This window comes from Rattus norvegicus, chromosome 2 (assembly GCF_021556685.1).
Source record: "Rattus norvegicus strain SHRSP/BbbUtx chromosome 2, alternate assembly SHRSP_T2T, whole genome shotgun sequence".
NCBI lineage: Eukaryota > Metazoa > Chordata > Mammalia > Rodentia > Muridae > Rattus > Rattus norvegicus.
The window spans coordinates 31,928,811-31,949,367 of record NC_141535.1 but is presented as its reverse complement, the minus strand read 5'-3'; the positions used below and the strand labels follow the sequence as shown (position 1 = coordinate 31,949,367).

At 42.1% G+C, this 20,557-nt stretch overlaps 1 protein-coding gene across 6 annotated transcripts in view; it reads left to right on the top strand.

The window, feature by feature from the left end:
• The window catches only part of Tnpo1 (transportin 1), a 124,526-nt gene that overhangs the window by 85,872 nt on the left and 18,097 nt on the right, over positions 1-20,557 (top strand). For all 6 annotated transcript variants that reach the window (XM_087621445.1, NM_001399431.1, XM_087621440.1 and 3 more), the window contains 8 exon segments: positions 1,482-1,563; positions 11,094-11,216; positions 13,338-13,456; positions 13,954-14,014; positions 14,582-14,750; positions 17,777-17,929; positions 18,588-18,813; positions 19,695-19,866. In XM_087621445.1, the coding sequence (XP_087477571.1) occupies positions 1,482-1,563; positions 11,094-11,216; positions 13,338-13,456; positions 13,954-14,014; positions 14,582-14,750; positions 17,777-17,929; positions 18,588-18,813; positions 19,695-19,866 (1,105 nt within the window).

Sequence of the window (20,557 nt, the reverse complement as noted above, 5' to 3'; positions counted from 1 at the left end):
TGTGGTGACCCCCAACCATGAAATTATTTTTTTACTAATTTGCAACTGTAGTTTACTACTGATGGGAATCATAATGTCTGATAGGATATCTGATATTCGACCCCTATGAAAGGGTTATCTGACCTCCAAAGGGGTCAGAACCCAGACTGCTGCTCTGGAGGTCAGGATTCCATTTGAATAGTGTATTTCCCCCTAGCTGTCTTGGTTGTATTGCTGTGAAGAGAAACCACCATCAAGGCAACTCCTAAAAGGAAGCATTTAATTTGGTCCTTGTCATCCTGGAAGACGCGTGCAGGCAGATGCAGAAGAGCAGTGACTACGCAGTGTGTCCTGATGCACAGCAGGGGCGGGGGAGACAGAGACAGAGACAGAGACAGAGACTGGGCCTGGCATGGACTTTGGAACCTCAGAGTTCACCCCTAGTGATACTTTCTCCAACAAGACCACTCCCACTCAAACAAGGCTACAGTCCTAATATTTGTTTCCGACAGTTCCACTCCCTGGTGACTAAGCGTCTTAGGCCTATGGAGGCCATTCTTATTCCAACTACCACACTAACACATTCATTAAAGTAATGTGTTCTTTTGCCAGGCATGATCACATATACCTTTGATCCCAGATCTTGGGAGTCAGAGGCAAGTAGATCTTTGAGCTTGAGACCAACTGGGGCTATGTGGTGAAAACTTTGTCTCAAAAAAAGAAAAAAAAAAAATTCCCACATTAGTTTTAAAAAAAAAAAAAAGTCTCACTTGTCAATGTAAATTCCATGTATACGTAGCTTCTTCTGTGTTTTTGTTTCATGACCACAATATCATACTGGGCTGTAGTTTGCTCTTTGAACAAGAACTTTTGAGGTTTTAGCAAATTACATTCATTTAAAATATAGCTCATAAAAGAGAATTGGGAGTGAGGCAAGAAAAGAGGTAAGACGGCGGATGCTTGCAGGAATACTGACTCCACTTACAAGTTCTTCTCTGGTACAGAAGAAAGTTGTGATGGTGTCAAGCTACTGACAAGAACAGATGAAAACTTACTTCAAAAGTTCTGTCTACTGAAAGTGTGGATTGAAGAAAGACTTATCTCGCCTAAACCTTACAAGCATTCCGAAATGGGAATTGGAGTGGAAATGTGTTTGGCTTTATTTAAGTTTGCTCTGCATTTACTAAATATTCAGATGCTTCTAAAGAAAGCACTTTTAGTCTTTCTTCAATTTGCAAGTATTTTGTTCTACAGGGAAGAAATGGCACTGTAAAAACATGTTATTTGAGTAAGTGCCATTTGTAGGATATCAAGGAGGTCTTCCTCAGAAATCAGTTAAATCAAAGTGAATGGCTCCATGGCAGGACTATCTGCTGTGCCATGGATGTACAGATTCCGGCTTAGACTTTGATGGATACACACATCACAGTATCACCAGAGATGCATATTGAGTTTGTAACCACAGTAAGTGCATGTTGATTAATGTGTGGCTTGGTTTCTAGGTCTCACGCTGTTGCATGTGTCAATCAGTTCATCATCAGTCGGACCCAAGCGCTCATGTTGCACATCGACTCCTTCATTGAGGTAAGACTCATCACTGCCCGCAGAGGGCTGCCCTGTGCTGCTCCTTCAGTATACAGCTAAGAATTTGCAATATAGACATACTTATTATTGCTGGTGGTATTAAAATTGGATACAATATTACTAGTTCTTCCTAGCTGAGAATAAAAGCATTCTTTCTGTGATGGAACGTTGGGTTATGTGCTGAGTATATGGAGTCCAGCCTCCTAGCTTGACTACTTAGACGTCCTCCTCAGCACACATTCAGTTTGTACATGTAGACTGATTTTCCTAGACCATGAGTAACATTTGAAACAAGCAAACACAAGGTATCTAGTGAGATTGGATGAAGGTGGCCTGTAACAGTCCAAAGGTGCGCACTGAAAGAACAGCTGCATAATGCTTGACCTGGCTGTTGGCTGGGCATTGCATGGTGGTCTTAAATCACCTCAGTATGTAGTCCAGACCATTTAGGAATGGTTTTTATTCTTCCATTGATTTACATTATGAATACAGAGGAGTCAAACTATTCACTCTTAAATACTAAATGCCATCTTACTGGCATAAATGCAGAAAGAATAAATGACGTCATGGGGTCTCACAGAGACTGAGCCACCAACCAAAGCATTTGGGGGCTGGACCGAGGCCCCCTACATATTTGTAACAAAAGTACAGCTTGGTCTCATGTGGGTCCTAAACTACTGGATCAGGGCTGTCTGTGACCCTGCTGCCTGCCATTGGGTCCCTTCCCCTAGCTGGACTGACTGGTGTAGCCTCAGTGGGAGAAGATGTGCTTAATCCTGCTGCTACCTGATGTCCCGGGCAGGCGGGTGCCCAACGGGAGGAGGGATTCGTGAGGGTAGACCTGGGAGGGGTGTGGGCTGCTACTGGATGTAAAGTGAATAGATGGATGAGTGAAGAAGACTAAGATCCTAACACCTGGCCGTGATCCATCAGCAATGCAATTCCTTTCAGAACCTCTGCTTGATTACAGCGCGCATCCAAGCTGAAATTCTACAAGGGGATGGAATAATTTCAATTTTCTTTTTTTTTTTTTTTTTTTTTAATTAACTTGAGTATTTCTTATATACATTTCGAGTGTTATTCCCTTTCCCGGTTTCCGGGCAAACATCCCCCTCCCCCCTCCCCTTCCTTATGGGTGTTCCCCTCCCCACCCTCCCCCCATTGCCGCCCTCCCCCCATAGACTAGTTCACTGGGGGTTCAGTCTTAGCAGGACCCAGGGCTTCCCCTTCCACTGGTGCTCTTACTAGGATATTCATTGCTACCTATGAGGTCAGAGTCCAGGGTCAGTCCATGTATAGTCTTTAGGTAGTGGCTTAGTCCCTGGAAGCTCTGGTTGCTTGGCATTGTTGTACTTTTGGGGTCTCGAGCCCCTTCAAGCTCTTCCAGTTCTTTCTCTGATTCCTTCAATAGGGGACCTATTCTCAGTTCAGTGGTTTGCTGCTGGCATTCGCCTCTGTATTTGCTGTATTCTGGCTGTGTCTCTCAGGAGAGATCTACATCCGGCTCCTGTCGGTCTGCACTTCTTTGCTTCATCCATCTTGTCTAATTGGATGGCTGTATATGCATGGGCCACATGTGGGGCAGGCTCTGAATGGGTGTTCCTTCAGTCTCTGTTTTAATCTTTGCCTCTCCCTTCCCTGCCAAGGGTATTCTTTTTCCTCATTTAAAGAAGGAGTGAAGCATTCACATTTTGATCATCCATCTTGAGTTTCGTTTGTTCTAGGGATCTAGGGTAATTCAAGCATTTGGGCTAATAGCCACTTATCAATGAGTGCATACCATGTATGTCTTTCTGTGATTGGGTTAGCTCACTCAGGATGATATTTTCCAGTTCCAACCATTTGCCTACGAATTTCATAAACTCGTTGTTTTTGATAGCTGAGTAATATTCCATTGTGTAGATGTACCACATTTTCTGTATCCATTCCTCTGTTGAAGGGCATCTCGGTTCTTTCCATTTTCTGGCTATTATAAATAAGGCTGCGATGAACATAGTGGAGCACGTGTCTCTTTTATATGTTGAGGCATCTTTTGGGTATATGCCCAAGAGAGGTATAGCTGGATCCTCAGGCAGTTCAATGTCCAATTTTCTGAGGAACCTCCAGACTGATTTCCAGAATGGTTTTACCAGTCTGCAATCCCACCAACAATGGAGGAGTGTTCCTCTTTCTCCACATCCTCGCCAGCATCTGCTGTCACCTGAGTTTTTGATCTTAGCCATTCTCACTGGTGTGAGGTGAAATCTCAGGGTTGTTTTGATTTGCATTTCCCTTATGACTAAAGATGTTGAACATTTCTTTAGGTGTTTCTCAGCCATTCGGCATTCCTCAGCTGTGAATTCTTTGTTTAGCTCTGAACCCCATTTTTTAATAGGGTTATTTGTTTCCCTGCGGTCTAACTTCTTGAATTCTTTGTATATTTTGGATATAAGGCCTCTATCTGTTGTAGGATTGGTAAAGATCTTTTCCCAATCTGTTGGTTGCCGTTTTGTCCTAACCACAGTGTCCTTTGCCTTACAGAAGCTTTGCAGTTTTATGAGATCCCATTTGTCGATTTTGATCTTAGAGCATAAGCCATTGGTGTTTTGTTCAGGAAATTTTTTCCAGTGCCCATGTGTTCCAGATGCTTCCCTAGTTTTTCTTCTATTAGTTTGAGTGTGTCTGGTTTGATGTGGAGGTCCTTGATCCACTTGGACTTAAGCTTTGTACAGGGTGATAAGCATGGATCGATCTGCATTCTTCTACATGTTGCCCTCCAGTTGAACCAGCACCATTTGCTGAAAATGCTATCTTTTTTCCATTGGATGGTTTTGGCTCCTTTGTCAAAAATCAAGTGACCATAGGTGTGTGGGTTCATTTCTGGGTCTTCAATTCTATTCCATTGGTCTATCTGTCTGTCTCTGTACCGATACCATGCAGTTTTTATCACTATTGCTCTGTAATACTTCTTGAGTTCAGGGATAGTGATTTCCCGGAAGTCCTTTTATTGTTGAGAATAGTTTTAGCTATCCTGGGTTTTTTGTTATTCCAGATGAATTTGCAAATTGTTCTGTCTAACTCTTTGAAGAATTGGATTGGTATTTTGATGGGGATTGCATTGAATCTGTAGATTGCTTTTGGTAAAATGGCCATTTTTACTATATTAATCCTGCCAATCCATGAGCATGGGAGATCTTTCCATCTTCTGAGGTCTTCTTCAATTTCTTTCCTCAGTGTCTTGAAGTTCTTATTGTACAGATCTTTTACTTGCTTGGTTAAAGTCACACCGAGGTACTTTATATTATTTGGGTCTATTATGAAGGGTGTCGTTTCCCTAATTTCTTTCTCGGCTTGTTTCTCTTTTGTATAGAGGAAGGCAACTGATTTATTTGAGTTAATTTTATACCCAGCCACTTTGCTGAAGTTGTTTATCAGCTTTAGTAGTTCTCTGGTGGAACTTTTGGGATCGCTTAAATATACTATCATGTCATCTGCAAATAGTGATATTTTGACCTCTTCTTTTCCGATCTGTATCCCCTTGATCTCCTTTTGTTGTCTGATTGCTCTGGCTAGAACTTCAAGAACTATATTGAATAAGTAGGGAGAGAGTGGGCAGCCTTGTCTAGTCCCTGATTTTAGTGGGATTGCTTCAAGTTTCTCTCCATTTAGTTTAATGTTAGCAACTGGTTTGCTGTATATGGCTTTTACTATGTTTAGGTATGGGCCTTGAATTCCTATTCTTTCCAGGACTTTTATCATGAAGGGGTGTTGAATTTTGTCAAATGCTTTCTCAGCATCTAATGAAATGATCATGTGGTTCTGTTCTTTCAGTTTGTTTATATAATGGATCACGTTGATGGTTTTCCGTATATTAAACCATCCCTGCATGCCTGGGATGAAGCCTACTTGATCATGGTGGATGATTGTTTTGATGTGCTCTTGAATTCGGTTTGCCAGAATTTTATTGAGTATTTTTGCGTCGATATTCATAAGGGAAATTGGTCTGAAGTTCTCTTTCTTTGTTGTGTCTTTGTGTGGTTTAGGTATAAGAGTAATTGTGGCTTCGTAGAAGGAATTCGGTAGGGCTCCATCTGTTTCAATTTTGTGGAATAGTTTGGATAATATTGGTATGAGGTCTTCTATGAAGGTTTGATAGAATTCTGCACTAAACCCGTCTGGACCTGGGCTCTTTTTGGTTGGGAGACCTTTAATGACTGCTTCTATTTCCTTAGGAGTTATGGGGTTGTTTAACTGGTTTATCTGTTCCTGATTTAACTTCGATACCTGGTATCTGTCTAGGAAATTGTCCATTTCCTGAAGATTTTCAAGTTTTGTTGAATATAGGTTTTTATAGTGAGATCTGATGATTTTTTGAATTTCCTCTGAATCTTTTGTTATGTCTCCCTTTTCATTTCTGATTTTGTTAATTTGGACGCACTCTCTGTGTCCTCTCGTTAGTCTGGCTAAGGGTTTATCTATCTTGTTGATTTTCTCAAAGAACCAACTTTTGGTTCTGTTGATTCTTTCTATGGTCCTTTTTGTTTCTACTTGGTTGATTTCAGCTCTGAGTTTGATTATTTCCTGCCTTCTACTCCTCCTGGGTGTATTTGCTTCTTTTTGTTCTAGATCTTTTAGGTGTGCTGTCAAGCTGCTGACATATGCTCTCTCCTGTTTCTTTCTGCAGGCACTCAGAGCTATGAGTTTTCCTCTTAGCACAGCTTTCATTGTGTCCCATAAGTTTGAGTATGTTGTATCTTCATTTTCATTAAATTCTAAAAAGTTTTTAATTTCTTTCTTTATTTCTTCCTTGACCAGGTTATCATTGAGTAGAGCATTGTTCAATTTCCACGTATATGTGGGCATTCTTCCCTTATAGTTATTGAAGACCAGTTTTAGGCCGTGGTGGTCCGATAGCACGCATGGGATTATTTCTATCTTTCTGTACCTGTTGAGGCCCGTTTTTTCACCAATTATATGGTCAATTTTGGAGAAAGTACCATGAGGAGCTGAGAAGAAGGTATATCCTTTTGCTTTAGGATAGAATGTTCTATAAATATCCGTTAAGTCCATTTGGCTCATGACTTCTCTTAGTCTGTCGACATCACTGTTTAATTTCTGTTTCCCTGATCTGTCCATTGATGAGAGTGGGGTGTTGAAATCTCCCACTATTATTGTGTGAGGTGCAATGTGTGTTTTGAGCTTTAGTAAGGTTTCTTTTACGTATGTAGGTGCCCTTGTATTTGGGGCATAGATATTTAGGATTGAGAGTTCATCTTGGTGGATTTTTCCTTTGATGAATATGAAGTGTCCTTCCTTATCTTTTTTGATGACTTTTAGTTGGAAATTGATTTTATTTGATATTAGAATGGCTACTCCAGCTTGCTTCTTCTGACCATTTGCTTGGAAAGTTGTTTTCCAGCCTTTCACTCTGAGGTAGTGTCTGTCTTTGTCTCTGAGGTGTGTTTCCTGTAGGCAGCAGAATGCAGGGTCCTCGTTGCGTATCCAGTTTGTTAATCTATGTCTTTTTATTGGGGAGTTGAGGCCATTGATATTGAGAGATATTAAGGAATAGTGATTATTGTTTCCCTTTATATTCATATTTGGATGTGAGGTTATGTTTGTGTGCTTTCATTCTCTTTGTTTTGTTGCCAAGACAATTAGTTTCTTGCTTCTTCTAGGGTATAGCTTGCCTCCTTATGTTGGGCTTTACCATTTATTATCCTTTGTAGTGCTGGATTTGTAGAAAGATATTGTGTAAATTTGGTTTTGTCATGGAATATCTTGGTTTCTCCATCAATGTTAATTGAGAGTTTTGCTGGATACAGTAACCTGGGCTGGCATTTGTGTTCTCTTAGGGTCTGTATGACATCAGTCCAGGATCTTCTGGCCTTCATAGTTTCTGGCGAGAAGTCTGGTGTGATTCTGATAGGTCTGCCTTTATATGTTACTTGACCTTTTTCCCTTACTGCTTTTAATATTCTTTCTTTATTTTGTGCGTTTGGTGTTTTGACAATTATGTGACGGGAGGTGTTTCTTTTCTGGTCCAATCTATTTGGAGTTCTGTAGGCTTCTTGTATGCCTATGGGTATCTCTTTTTTTAGGTTAGGGAAGTTTTCTTCTATGATTTTGTTGAAGATATTTACTGGTCCTTTGAGCTGGGAGTCTTCACTCTCTTCTATACCTATTATCCTTAGGTTTGATCTTCTCATTGAGTCCTGGATTTCCTGTATGTTTTGGACCAGTAGCTTTTTCCGCTTTACATTATCTTTGACAGTTGAGTCAATGATTTGTATGGAATCTTCTGCTCCTGAGATTCTCTCTTCCATCTCTTGTATTCTGTTGGTGAAGCTTGTATCTACAGCTCCTTGTCTCTTCTTTTGGTTTTCTATATCCAGGGTTGTTTCCATGTGTTCTTTCTTGATTGCTTCTATTTCCATTTTTAATTCCTTCAACGGTTTGATTGTGTTTTCCTGGAATTCTTTCAGGGATTTTTGTGTCTCCTCTCTATGGGCTTCTACTTGTTTATTTATGTTTTCCTGGAGTTCTTTCAGGGATTTTTGCGATTCTTTCAGGCATTTTTGCGATTCCTCTCTGTAGGCTTCTACTTGTTCTCTAAGGGAGTTCTTCATGTCTTTCTTGAAGTCCTCCAGCATCATGATCAAATATGATTTTGAAACTAGATCTTGCTTTTCTGGTGTGTTTGGATATTCCGTGTTTGCTTTGGTGGGAGAATTGGGCTCCGATGATGCCATGTAGTCTTGGTTTCTGTTGCTTGTGTTCCTGCGCTTGCCTCTCGCCATCAGATTATCTCTAGTGTTACTTTGTTCTGCTATTTCTGACAGTGGCTAGACTGTCTTATAAGCCTGTGTGTCAGGAGTGCTGTAGACCTGTTTTCCTCTCTTTCAGTCAGTTTTGGGGACAGAGTGTTCTGCTTTCGGGCGTGTAGTTTTTCCTCTCTACAGGTCTTCAGCTGTTCCTGTGGGCCTGTGTCTTGAGTTCACCAGGCAGCTTTCTTGCAGCAGAAAATTTGGTCCTACCTGTGGTCCTGAGGCTCAAGTTCGCTCGTGGGGTGCTGCCCAGGGGCTCTCTGCAGCGGCAGCAACCAGGAAGACCTGTGCCGCCCCTTCCGGGAGCTTCAGTGCACCAGGGTTCCAGATGGTCTTTGGCTTTTTCCTCTGGCGTCCGAGATGTGTGTGCAGGGAGCAGTCTCTTCTGGTTTCCCAGGCTTGTCTGCCTCTCTGAAGGTTTAGCTCTCCCTCCCACGGGATTTGGGTGCAGAGAACTGTTTATCCGGTCTGTTTCTTTCAGGTTCCGGCGGTGTCTCAGGCAGGGGTCCCGCCGCTCCTGGGCCCTCCCCCACGGGAGCCCAGAGGCCTTATACAGTTTCCTCTTGGGCCAGGGATGTGGGCAGGGGTGAGCAGTGTTGGTGGTCTCTTCGGCTCTGCAGCCTCAGGAGTGCCCACCTGACCAGGCGGTTGGGTCTCTCTCTCACCGGTCAGTTCAATTTTCTTAACAGCTTCTTTCTGAATTTACTCTGTGGACCAGGCTAGTCTCTTAACTCTCGGATCCGCCTGCCTCTGCCTCCCCAGTGCTGGCAGTAAAGGTGTTCTACACCTCGGCCAGCTGTGTTTAAGAATTTGTGAGAAGCACACACATAAGTCACTTCTCCCCTACCGTTTTCCTGCTGAGCTTCTTGTTTCTGTTCCTGTGTCACAGAACTGGTAGCTCTCAGGCCTTTGGGTTTCCTGGTTATGCCTGACTCTACCACCCAGCTCACTATAGGAGTTGCTGACATTGCAAATGCTATCACTACATCAGGTTCTTCTGTTTTCTCCCTTTAAAAAGGCAAAACAAAACATGGTCCTAAGGATAAATCTCAGGTCTTTAGACTTTGAGACAGCACACGTGTTCAAGTCCCTGAGCCAACTCTTAGCAACTTTTGAGGTTTTCTTGTATGTATCCTAGAGTGACCTTGAACTCTTAGTCATCCTACCTCCCATCTCTCAAGTGATGGGGTGACAGGACAACTAGAGAGCACAAGCTTCTGTGCCCATCCTGAAGTTGGCTTAGTCATCTGTGAAATGAGTAGTAGTGTCTCAGGCTGTGGTGAGTGGATATGTTGCTCTGTTGTCTATTTTTGCTCCCACCCCTTAACCTTCTAGGAGTTTGTAAGAAACCGCACAGGAGTCATTGCCTTGGTCACTGTTCCCTTTTCTCCTACTAGTGGTAGTTGACTGGGTGAACAGCAGGATTTAGGGTTAGGTTGGTGGTTATCCTGCCCCCTCTGCTGCTCCAGTATGGGAGTGAACACTTAGACCTGGGTGATACAGTTCCATTTGTTTGATTAGTTGGTTGGTTAGTTCTTTGGAACAGGGTCAGCTCTGTAGGTTGGCCTATAACTTCTGCCTCACTTTCAGATGACTAGCACAGCACATTCAGCAATCTAAAATAACTCAACCAAAAAAACTTAAAAATTACTTTAAACTACAGCTGAACAGCTGAGAAGATGGCTCGGTCTATAAAGTGATTTGAGCTCAGATTTTCCCGAACTCAACATTAAAAGCATGGCATTGTGTCCCTGGAACCCTAACACTGGGTTGGGTTCAAGGAGGGGAGATCCCTTAAGCTTGATATTCAGCAGTGTCTGGAAGAATTGGTGTGGCTTCAGTTCAGGGAGTGAGCTCGCCTGATGGTGATGGTGGTGATGATGATGGAGATGGAGTAGCAGTAGCAGTAACAGTATAGATTGGCTGTGGAATATTCTGGTCTCCATGTGCACACACTCCACACACACGTGTACTAACATCACTTACATGTATATATTGCACACAAACCATCCCCAAGTGTAGCTGTCATTAAGAATGGTGTTTTAGGCCTGGAGAGTGTCAGGAGCATGACCACTCCTCTAGAGAGCCTGAGCCAATCCCAACACTCACATGACATGGCTCACAGCCACCTTTGACTCCCAACTCCAAGGACTGACACCCTCTTAGTCTCTATGGGCACTTGTACTGTGTGCAGCCCCCAGACATGTGCATGCACATAACAAAAAGAAATAAATGTTTTTAAATATATTCTTAGGGTGCGTGTTTTAATCCTGGCCCTTGGGCAGCAGAGGCAGGTGGATTTCTGAGTTCCTGGCCAGCCTTCTCTACACAGAGCAATATGATAAGCCAGCAGTATATAGAGACCTTTCCTCAAAAACCAGAAAGGAGAAAGAAAACGGCCTTTTGTCTTTATATCACAATTGTGGTCTTTGGTAATTGCCATCCCACAGTTACTTAGTTCTGTTTTATCATTAATTGTTTGAAGGGCAATTCTGGGTGTGGGAATGTTTGTTGGTTTGGGTTTTTTGAAGCAAAGTCTGTAGGATCTCATTCTGGCCTTGAGCTTTAAAATCTTCCTGCCTTCAGCTGTCAAGTGCTATGTCAAGCTTCCAATTTGGTCTTTTTGAACCCTGTTACCTTAGCATTCCTATTAAAAATAAACCTTTTTATTTAATGCATGGGAGATTTTAAACTAGGAGGGAAAATGTGTTTCTTGTACAACAGAACCTCTTTGCACTGGCTGGTGACGAGGAAGCCGAGGTGCGGAAGAACGTGTGCCGAGCGCTTGTGATGCTGCTGGAAGTCCGGATGGACCGTCTGCTGCCGCACATGCATAACATAGTCGAGGTAACCACAGCTCGCAACTATTACCTCATTTCTTTTCAAGAGAAATATTTGGCACAAAATGTGTAATATAAGGATAAATTTTTCTGATTTTTTTTTTCTATGACACTTTTAGGGGAAAAGACATAAAATAGATGATTGTTTTTAAATTGTAAATCCTCTTGTGTGTGTACATATGTGTGTGTGTATGAGAGAGAGAGAGAGAGTGTTAAGATACTGTTGGAGGAATTATTTAAGCATAGAGACTAGGTTTTGGTCATTGTAACTAGGAAATTCTCTTTAAAAATGGTATGCCAAGTTACAGGTATTTTGGGGATATCAATTTATAGTTTCATTATCAATATAATTGGTTTGATTTTTGTGACTTATGGGAAGGTTGAGGTTTCTAAGAAGGACATTGGCACACCCTTAGTCCCAGCACTTGAAAGGCAGAGGCAGGCCAGCGGGGTCTATAGAGTGAGTTCCAGGACAGCAGAGGCTGCACAGAGAAACCATGGCTGGAAAAAAACAAAAAGGACTGTTGACCATTACGGTGTCAACAAGCCATGTGGACTTCGAAGGCTTTTCAGTTCTCACACAGTTAAGTAAATTTGCTGACTAAGTGGAGGGCTGTGTAAGGTGACAGAGCAGGTGTGTAGGCCTTGTTTACTACTCTAGAGTCAGGCTCCACCTGGTAGTTTCACATTGCTGAGGACAATCATATTTGTTTATTACTTGACTTTACAAGTGCTTTAAGCAGCATCGTCAGAGCCTCACTTGTAATCTGTATGCTGAGAGTGGGTCTCTTAGAAATGGAGTTAGTGTGCTAGGCTCTGGAGAGATGGTTAGAGGTTGAGGGTTCTAGTCTCACAGCTGCTTGTAACTCCAGTTCCCAAAGGCCCACTCTCTCCTCCAACTTCAGTGACACTTTGTGCACAAGGTCCTCACACTTGCAGTCACATACAATATACATACAAATGCCAAATTCAGGGGCTGGGGGTTTAGCTCAGTGGTAGAGCGCTTACCTAGGAAGCACAAGGCCCTGCGTTCGGTCCCCAACTCCGAAAAAAAAGAACCAAAAAAAAAAAAAAATGCCAAAATTCATAAGTAAATCTTTTTTTTAATGTATTAGAAAAATGCTGGCATCCACATTCTGCAGCATCTTCTGTTGACAGAAATATAGAAGTTGTGTCTTTGAGCCTGTTTCATCTATGAAGTCAGCTATAATAGGTTGAAAAGTTAAAAGTAGAAAGTAATTGGAAAGTTTAAAATGTATTACTTGGTGTAGGTCACACCTAGGGGGCCTAATTTTATAGTGTTAGGTAATCCTTTAATCAGCAGTCCTCTGGAGCATAATATTTGACATACAGTAGAGCAGGCCTGTGGCTCTTTCCATATTTGCCATGCAGTGTGTTTCAGTCCAAAAGAGAGTGTACTAGAAATGCATCAGTTGACTTGATTCTAGCCCCAGGCATACTGGGAAGTACGTGAGTGATTCAGCTTGCTATGCTCAGAGGTCATGATGAAGCCTTGTTGAAGCTACAAACTATACTGAAGGAACGTTAGAGCTAGGTGTGGTGATGCATACCTGTAGCCCTGGCACTTTGGAGACAGGAGGAGGATTCTGAGTGTGAGGCCAGATGGGCTATATAATGAATTCTGGGCCAACCTGGGATCCACGCTGAGACCGTCTGCAGAAGACAAAAGCAAAAAGGGGGGAAAAACCTGGACACCTTTCCAGATAAAAGTGATTGGTTATATTCACTCTAAAATATGGGGGAAAGTCTGTCTACAGAGACAGTGTGTTAGTTTTATATTATTTTAAGGAAGATATGTAGAGTTAGTTTTGCTTTTCTCTGATTAGCATTGACATGTCAGAATATATAGCAGTTTCCTTTTGTGCATACAAATAAAACCTTCCTTCTTAAGCAGTGGTTCTTGAATATCAGCCTTGTTTTAAAGGCGCACAGGGAGCTGTGAGAGAGAGAAGCACGGGTGGGAGCTGTAAGAGAGAGAGAAGCACGGGTGGGAATGTGAGAGAGAGAGAAGCACAGGTGGGATGCGGTTTGCAGTGGGGGTCAGGGCTGAATTGTTAGTCGCTGTCCAGATGAAGCTGGTGAACAAGAGTATGGATTCTCTTCACAGTACATGCTTCAGAGGACCCAAGACCAAGATGAGAATGTGGCTCTGGAGGCCTGTGAATTCTGGCTGACTTTGGCTGAACAGCCAATATGCAAAGATGTACTTGTAAGGCATCTGCCTAAGTAAGTGTCCCCGCTGAGTGTTGCTTGTCCTCGGCAAACTCATATTTACTCTGAGCGTGCATCCTCACGCTGTAGGGGGTCTTCTAAAGAGCCGCTTCATTGTCCCCATCAGTAGACTGCCAGGATTACCTTTTTAAAACAACGTGAAAAATAGTCTGTCCCTGTGTTTGGGGGTGGGTGCACAGGCACCAGAACAGGCATGTGGAGGTCGGGACACTGTCCTGAAGCTCCGCCCAGACATAGAAGCATAATTGCAATAGTCACTTGCTATTGGTCTTCTATTTTGGAACTTTGTGAACATTAAGGTTGGCCCTGGCCCAACTTTGTTAAATCTGTCCTGTCTGTATTCCTTGAGTTAATGGGGGAGGGGCGGTGATGTAGCACTGGATATGCTGAAAGACATCCTTCCTCTGTGGGTTTAATTAGTACAGATAAGGTTGGCAAAGACAACTTAAAACTGTTAATATTTAGATCTTTGTTTCATAAATTCTTTCTAGGTTGATTCCCGTGTTAGTGAATGGCATGAAGTACTCAGATATAGACATCATCCTGCTGAAGGTAAGGAAGCCATTCTCTGACTGGGGAGGGTAATATCTATGTTGATTATAAAGCTTTGGATTTGATCAGAGTATGCTTCTTTAGGATAGACCCTATGGAAAGACTCCCTGTTACATATGCTATGCCACAACAAGCATGATGAATTTTCATGGCAGGAAGTCAGACCTTCATCACAGTGACTTTGGGTTTTCCATTATTTACTTTGAGCAAAACTATTTGGAGTTTTTTGGTTTTGTTGTTGTCATTGTTGTTTGTAATGTGTTTTCTTTAAGTCCATCTTATTTTCTCTGGGGTTTATTTTAAATACACTGAATTTGATTCAGGTTATTCTTATTGTACCAAGTAATAGTTGACAGGACCTACTACTACTAACTTAGCAGGTGCCATATACTCCATTGTCCCTTTCACAGGGACCTGTTCACTGCAGAAGGGAGTAGTTCTCAATCGGGACACACTCCAGCACCCTGTATGTGTGTGACTCAGCCCATATAATGTTCCGGCTCCGTTACTTGCATTGGTGTTAACAGCGTAGAGTAGCCACTGAAGGGTTCTGTACAATAACCACAGGGGGATGTTGAAGAAGACGAGGCCATCCCTGATAGTGAGCAGGATATACGGCCACGGTTCCATCGCTCAAGGACGGTGGCTCAGCAGCATGAAGAGGATGGGATTGAAGAGGATGACGACGACGACGATGAGATTGATGATGACGATACCATTTCTGACTGGAATCTCAGTAAGTTGGATAGGTAAAGCACGGTCGCTTACGTGGAGTAACTCTGTTGTTGGTGTGGGATCCAGTTCTTAGGAAGCCGAAGAGAAGGTTCACATGTTTGTCGTCAGCCTGAACTATGTAGCAAGGCCTTTTGTCAAAGAAAAGGTATTGGTAATACGTGAGTTTGACTTGTAAATCTGTCTGACCGTCACCATGGTCATTAATGCAGGATATGATTGTTAGCTGCATCCCCACATCCCACTGCTGTCAGTCTGTGTCTGTCTGAGGATGTGCTGCTTAGCTGTCCCTCAGCGGCTTCTACCTAGTGTGATGTTTTTAAGGCTCACCCACTTTGTAGCATGTGTCCATAGCTCTTTCCTGGATCAGTTGGTAGATACTTGCATTATGTTTCCTGTTTTGGTTTGGGGAGTAACAAACCATGAAGATTGATGTGCAGGTTTTTATGTGGACAGATTCTCTGGTCTGTTGGCCAGTGCATCCACCTCAAGGTTCCTGGGCGACGGTGCTCTGACCGGAGCATGTTCTCCATGGGGCTGCACTGCTGTACATCCCACACCAGCACTGGTGTTTGTTTCTCACATTCATGTCTCTTGTCCTGTTGTCGCTAATGAAAACCAGGAATCTTTGGCTTTTATATCCCTTATAACACGTTCTTGTAATTAATAATCATATTTACCTTGTTTGTTGGATTATTCCTCTCTAGGCAGAGTCTCACTGGGAGGTCTAGATTTTACTGTGTAGACCAGGCTGGCCTCTGGATTGTATCAATCCAATTGCCGTTAGCTTCCAGGGTGCATATTGTACATGTTACACGCCCATTACTGTACCCAGCACATCACTGCATTCCTCAAAAGGCCTTTCCTGTTTTCCCAACAAATTTTTGTATGTTTGATATATATAGTTGGCATTAAGAATAAGGGAGAATCTCCATTTTGTTTTCTCTCTTCCTGACAAACCTGGAAGCTCATCACCTAAGGAACTGGCATTCTGACCCACATCCTTTTTTTTTTTTTTGGGGGTTCTTTTTTTTCGGAGCTGGGGACCGAACCCAGGGCCTTGCGCTTCCTAGGTAAGCGCTCTACCACTGAGCTAAATCCCCAGCCCCCCTTTTTTTCTTTTTAAATTGTTGTTTGATTTGGGTGTTTTGCCTGCATATGTCTCTATATCAAGTGACTGGTGCCTGAGGAGGCCAGAGCAGGGCATCTGATAAACTCAAAGTGCAGTAACGGATGGTTCTGAGCTACCATGTGAGTGCCGGGAATTGAACCCCAGTCCTCTGCAAGAGCAGCAAACTTTGCCTGCTGAGCCGTCTCTGCAGCCCCCAACCCACACTCCTAATTAAAGAGTAGCAGCTTGCTGGCTTGCTTACCTGAAGCCTTGGAATTCCACCTCTAGGCCCTTACTACACTCTTTGCCAACCATAGACTAGATCGTGGCACATCTTCTGAGAATTGGTTCTGATTTCACAACATAATTGGATCTACATGTCAAGGAAGGCTGAATGCTACTGTCCCTAGCTTAATATACAGAAATGCCACTTATTTCCTTGGTTAAAAGATGCCCTTAGTGCCACAGTGTGGTTCCCACATGACAAGGACCTCAGCCTGTGGTTGTCTTTGCTTGTTAGCTGGTTTTTAAAATCTGCTCTGGTTCAGGATTTCTCACCCTTGACATTATTCACATATGAGTTCATACAATTTGATTCTTGTAAGGATTGTCTTGCACATCATAATATGTTGCTGTCGTACAATCAGTGGTGTTCCCATGCATTACTAGACACCCCCGCAATTAAAACACTCTCGTAAGGGCTCACCCTTTTTTTTTTTTTTTTTTAATTATTTATATATTATATATAAGTGCACTGTCGCTGTCTTCAGACACACCAGCAGAGGGCATCAGAGCTCATTACAGATGGTTGTGAGCCACCATGTGGTTGCTGGGAATTGAACTCAGGACCTCTGGAAGAGCAGTAAGTGCTCTTAAACCACTGAGCCATCTTCCCAGCCCCCTCACCACTTCTTATTATTTTGAAAGTATTTGAAATTTTTAGTAATTTTTAATGCGTTATCCTGGAACACATAATTTTATGCGTGCTTAATTTCTTATATATAATCTTTTAAGTTTTAAAATGTCTTGTTTGCTGTGCACGACACCAGAGACTTCGTATGCATATCACAGTAGTCATCCCATTAACCTTAGGTAAGAAGGGAACTCTGCAGAGTGGTGTGGATAGATGGATGGACAGCAGATGCTTACATCCTGGTTACCTTCATACCCTGCACACAGAAAATCTCTTTTGTTTTTTTGCCCGTATGCTATTCAGCTGCACAAATCTACCATTTGTTGATTAAGACTTTTCTAAGAGATTATCTGTTTCTTATGGGCAATATAGCATCTTTACTGTTAGAGAATGTTTGCTGTTGACTAAAGTTTGTGATCAACTAGTTCACATTGTAATAAGTTTATACTTTATATCCTTGTTATTGTAATGTAATTATCTTGGTAATGAAATTTTAGCTGGTTTATAGTCTTTTAAAGATTTTTTTTTCTGGTATATTTTATTTTGTTTGGTAATTTTAATTTATACTTAGATAACTTCCAATTAAAAAATTATATACTTGATTCCAATTATCTACTACTAGAACTGTTAAATAGAACTAAGTTGGTGTTTTGTTTGTTGTTTATTTGTTTTGTTTTTGAGACATGGTGTCATGTAGCCCTAAGTGGCCTGGAACTCAGTGTCAAGCGGGCTGGCTTTTGAGAGATTTTCCCGAAGTGCTGGGATTGAAAACATGCCACTACAGGCCTGGTCCTGGGTAGAACAGTCTTAGCTGTGACCTCTTACCTGTTTGCTTAAAGTGAGCACATTTTGCCACAGACTTTTAACAGTAACGATGGCCTTGTAGAAGCATTGGGTTAGATGAAACATTAGATTTTCCCATAAAGATCGAAGATTTCTGTAATCAAATACAGACTAAAGTATCTTAATAAATTGGCTAATTCTGTCACAAAATTCATTTCCTTAGGAAAGTGTTCTGCTGCTGCTCTCGATGTTCTCGCAAACGTTTATCGTGATGAGCTCTTGCCACACATTTTGCCACTTTTGAAAGAATTGCTTTTCCATCACGAGTGGGTTGTGAAAGAGTCTGGCATCTTGGTTTTAGGAGCAATTGCTGAAGGTATGTCGGCTGAACTCCCGCGTTCTCGCTAGGTGTTAGTCAGTAAGGCAGACTCCTGTGATTGAGTAAGCTGGGACTTGTCCCTGGATTCACACACTTCCTGGCTCTGCTTGTAATGCCAGATACGGTATATAGGATTGATCCACACCAATTAAGGTAAGCTGCTACTAGGTACCACATCTTTTGTATAAACAATCAGAGGCTTACTTCTGTTCCCAGCCAGCTATCTCAACCATATGTTCTGTGGTGTTTTTGTTATAGTACATGAAACTAAAAGAAATCTGATGTATGGGGGCTGTTTCTTGTAAAATAGCTTTATCATTCCCCAGATTAATCTAGGAACTTGATAACACAAGTGTCATGATCCTCTTTAAAGGATGTCTCTAAAATGGTGGTCTACACTGTAAACATCGTCTCAAAATATTTATAGATGATCTTGAAAACCAGAAATTTCATGACAAAAAAAAAATGGAATGAAATCTTAACCTCCTTTAAGACACCTAGCAATAATTAACTCTCATTTGTTATTTTTTAATAGTTTGGTATCAACTTTTATATTTGTAGCACTGGGACTATAATAAATGTTTCTTTGCGGATGCTGTGTGCTCTCTGTGTAGGTTGAGTTAGCACTTCCTGAAAGACTTCTGTTCTTTTCTAGGTTGCATGCAAGGCATGATTCCGTACCTGCCCGAGCTCATTCCTCACCTCATTCAGTGCCTTTCTGACAAAAAGGCTCTTGTGCGTTCCATCACCTGCTGGACTCTAAGCCGCTATGCACACTGGGTAGTCAGCCAGCCACCAGATACATACCTGAAGCCATTAATGACGGAATTGCTGAAGCGTATCCTGGATAGCAACAAGAGAGTACAAGAAGCTGCTTGCAGGTAGGACAGATTCATAACACAGTGTCCGTTACGAAGATGAGACCCTGGTTTCAAACCAGCAGTAGAATGTTAGTGGGTTGTTTTTGGTTTTTTTTTTTTTTTTCGGAGCTGGGGACCGAACCCAGGGCCTTGCGTTTGCTAGGCAAGCGCTCTACCGCTGAGCTAAATCCCCAACCCCGTTAGTGGGGTTTTTATACCACAAAGTGCTGCAGTTATGATGGAAAATTTAGTTTTTGTTGGTTAAATATTAATGGAACTGATTGGTAGCGTTTACATGTTGCCATTTCAAGGGGGTTCTGAAATATTTTTACTAATGGTTTTACTAAACAAAATGGGACTTTTAGCTAAAGATATAAACCTCTGCTTTCTTTCTCATTCTGTCACCTAAGGTATTTGTGGTTCTCAACAGAATAACAACTTTAGGTACTTCTCCAGTGTGTGGATCCATTGCCTTTACTTGAAGACAGAATGTCCTGCAGACTTTGACACGTCCTCGGTGGGGCTGGGCTCTTACTGAGTCAGTGCCAGTGGCTGTCCTGTTGGATTTGGGCACTCTGTTCACATCAGAGATGTCACTTAGAGACATTTACCCACTCTTGCAGAAGGCCTGGGTTCAGTTCCCAGCAATACATGTTAACTCACCACCATCTGTAATTCCATTTCAGGGATTAGAGGCGCTTACTATGATTGTCAAGAGCTCCTACATGCACGTGGTACCACATATGCAGACTCGGGCATCTACACAAAAATGAATAATTTTTAATAAAAATGTTTTCAAACCAAAGCATCATGCAGAGTGAAGCAGTGAGAGGTACATGTGATACAGAGTGTAATCATCTATGAACTGGAGACTTCATGTGTTGTTTGTTTTCTCATTGTAGTGCCTTTGCTACGTTAGAAGAGGAGGCTTGTACAGAGCTTGTCCCCTACCTTGCTTATATACTCGACACCCTCGTCTTCGCCTTCAGTAAATACCAGCACAAGAACCTGCTCATTCTGTACGATGCCATAGGGACACTAGCAGATTCAGTGGGACATCATTTAAACAAGCCAGTAAGGACCTGAGGGTGACTGCTGTGGGGACATTACAATGAGCTGCAATAAATGCATAGTGTATATTCAAAGTAAAAAGACTGGCAAGTGTGAACACTTAGTTAGCTTTTTTTTTTTTTTTTCTTTTGCGCCTCTGAAAATATAAATCTTAAAGAGTTGAAGTAAGCTTATGGTTAGTACAGAATTTAGTAATATCACATGAGTACACTTTACAGTGTCTGGAAGAAAGAGCGTAAGATCTACACACTCCTTCCTCTTGAGAGTGTGCCAGACTGTAGGTGTCTCCTGTAAAAGTGAGAGCAGGAATGACAGCTGAAACTGCTGAGTAGCAGTGCAGAAGTGTATTGGCTGTAGTGGGATAAAACATGAGGTGAGGGTTTGGATTTTAACAGAGTCAAATGTCTCTGCTGAGTACTGTTGGATAAGATACACAGTCTCTGTAGGAAATGCGTTATCAGTAACTTAACTCACTCTTGGTTTTTGTTTTTTGTTTTTGTTTTTTTTAATTATGCTCAAAATTTGAGCAAGACAGTTTTGCTTTTATTTTGCTTTGGTAGTGGCTGGTTCGATTAGCTGAGGAGTAGATCACGTTTTACAGCCTGTACTTTTCACTTAATTAATGTGGGTGCATTATAAAGCAGCAGTCGCTATGGTGTAGGCCACAGCCAGCCCCTCCCACCTGAGAACAGAT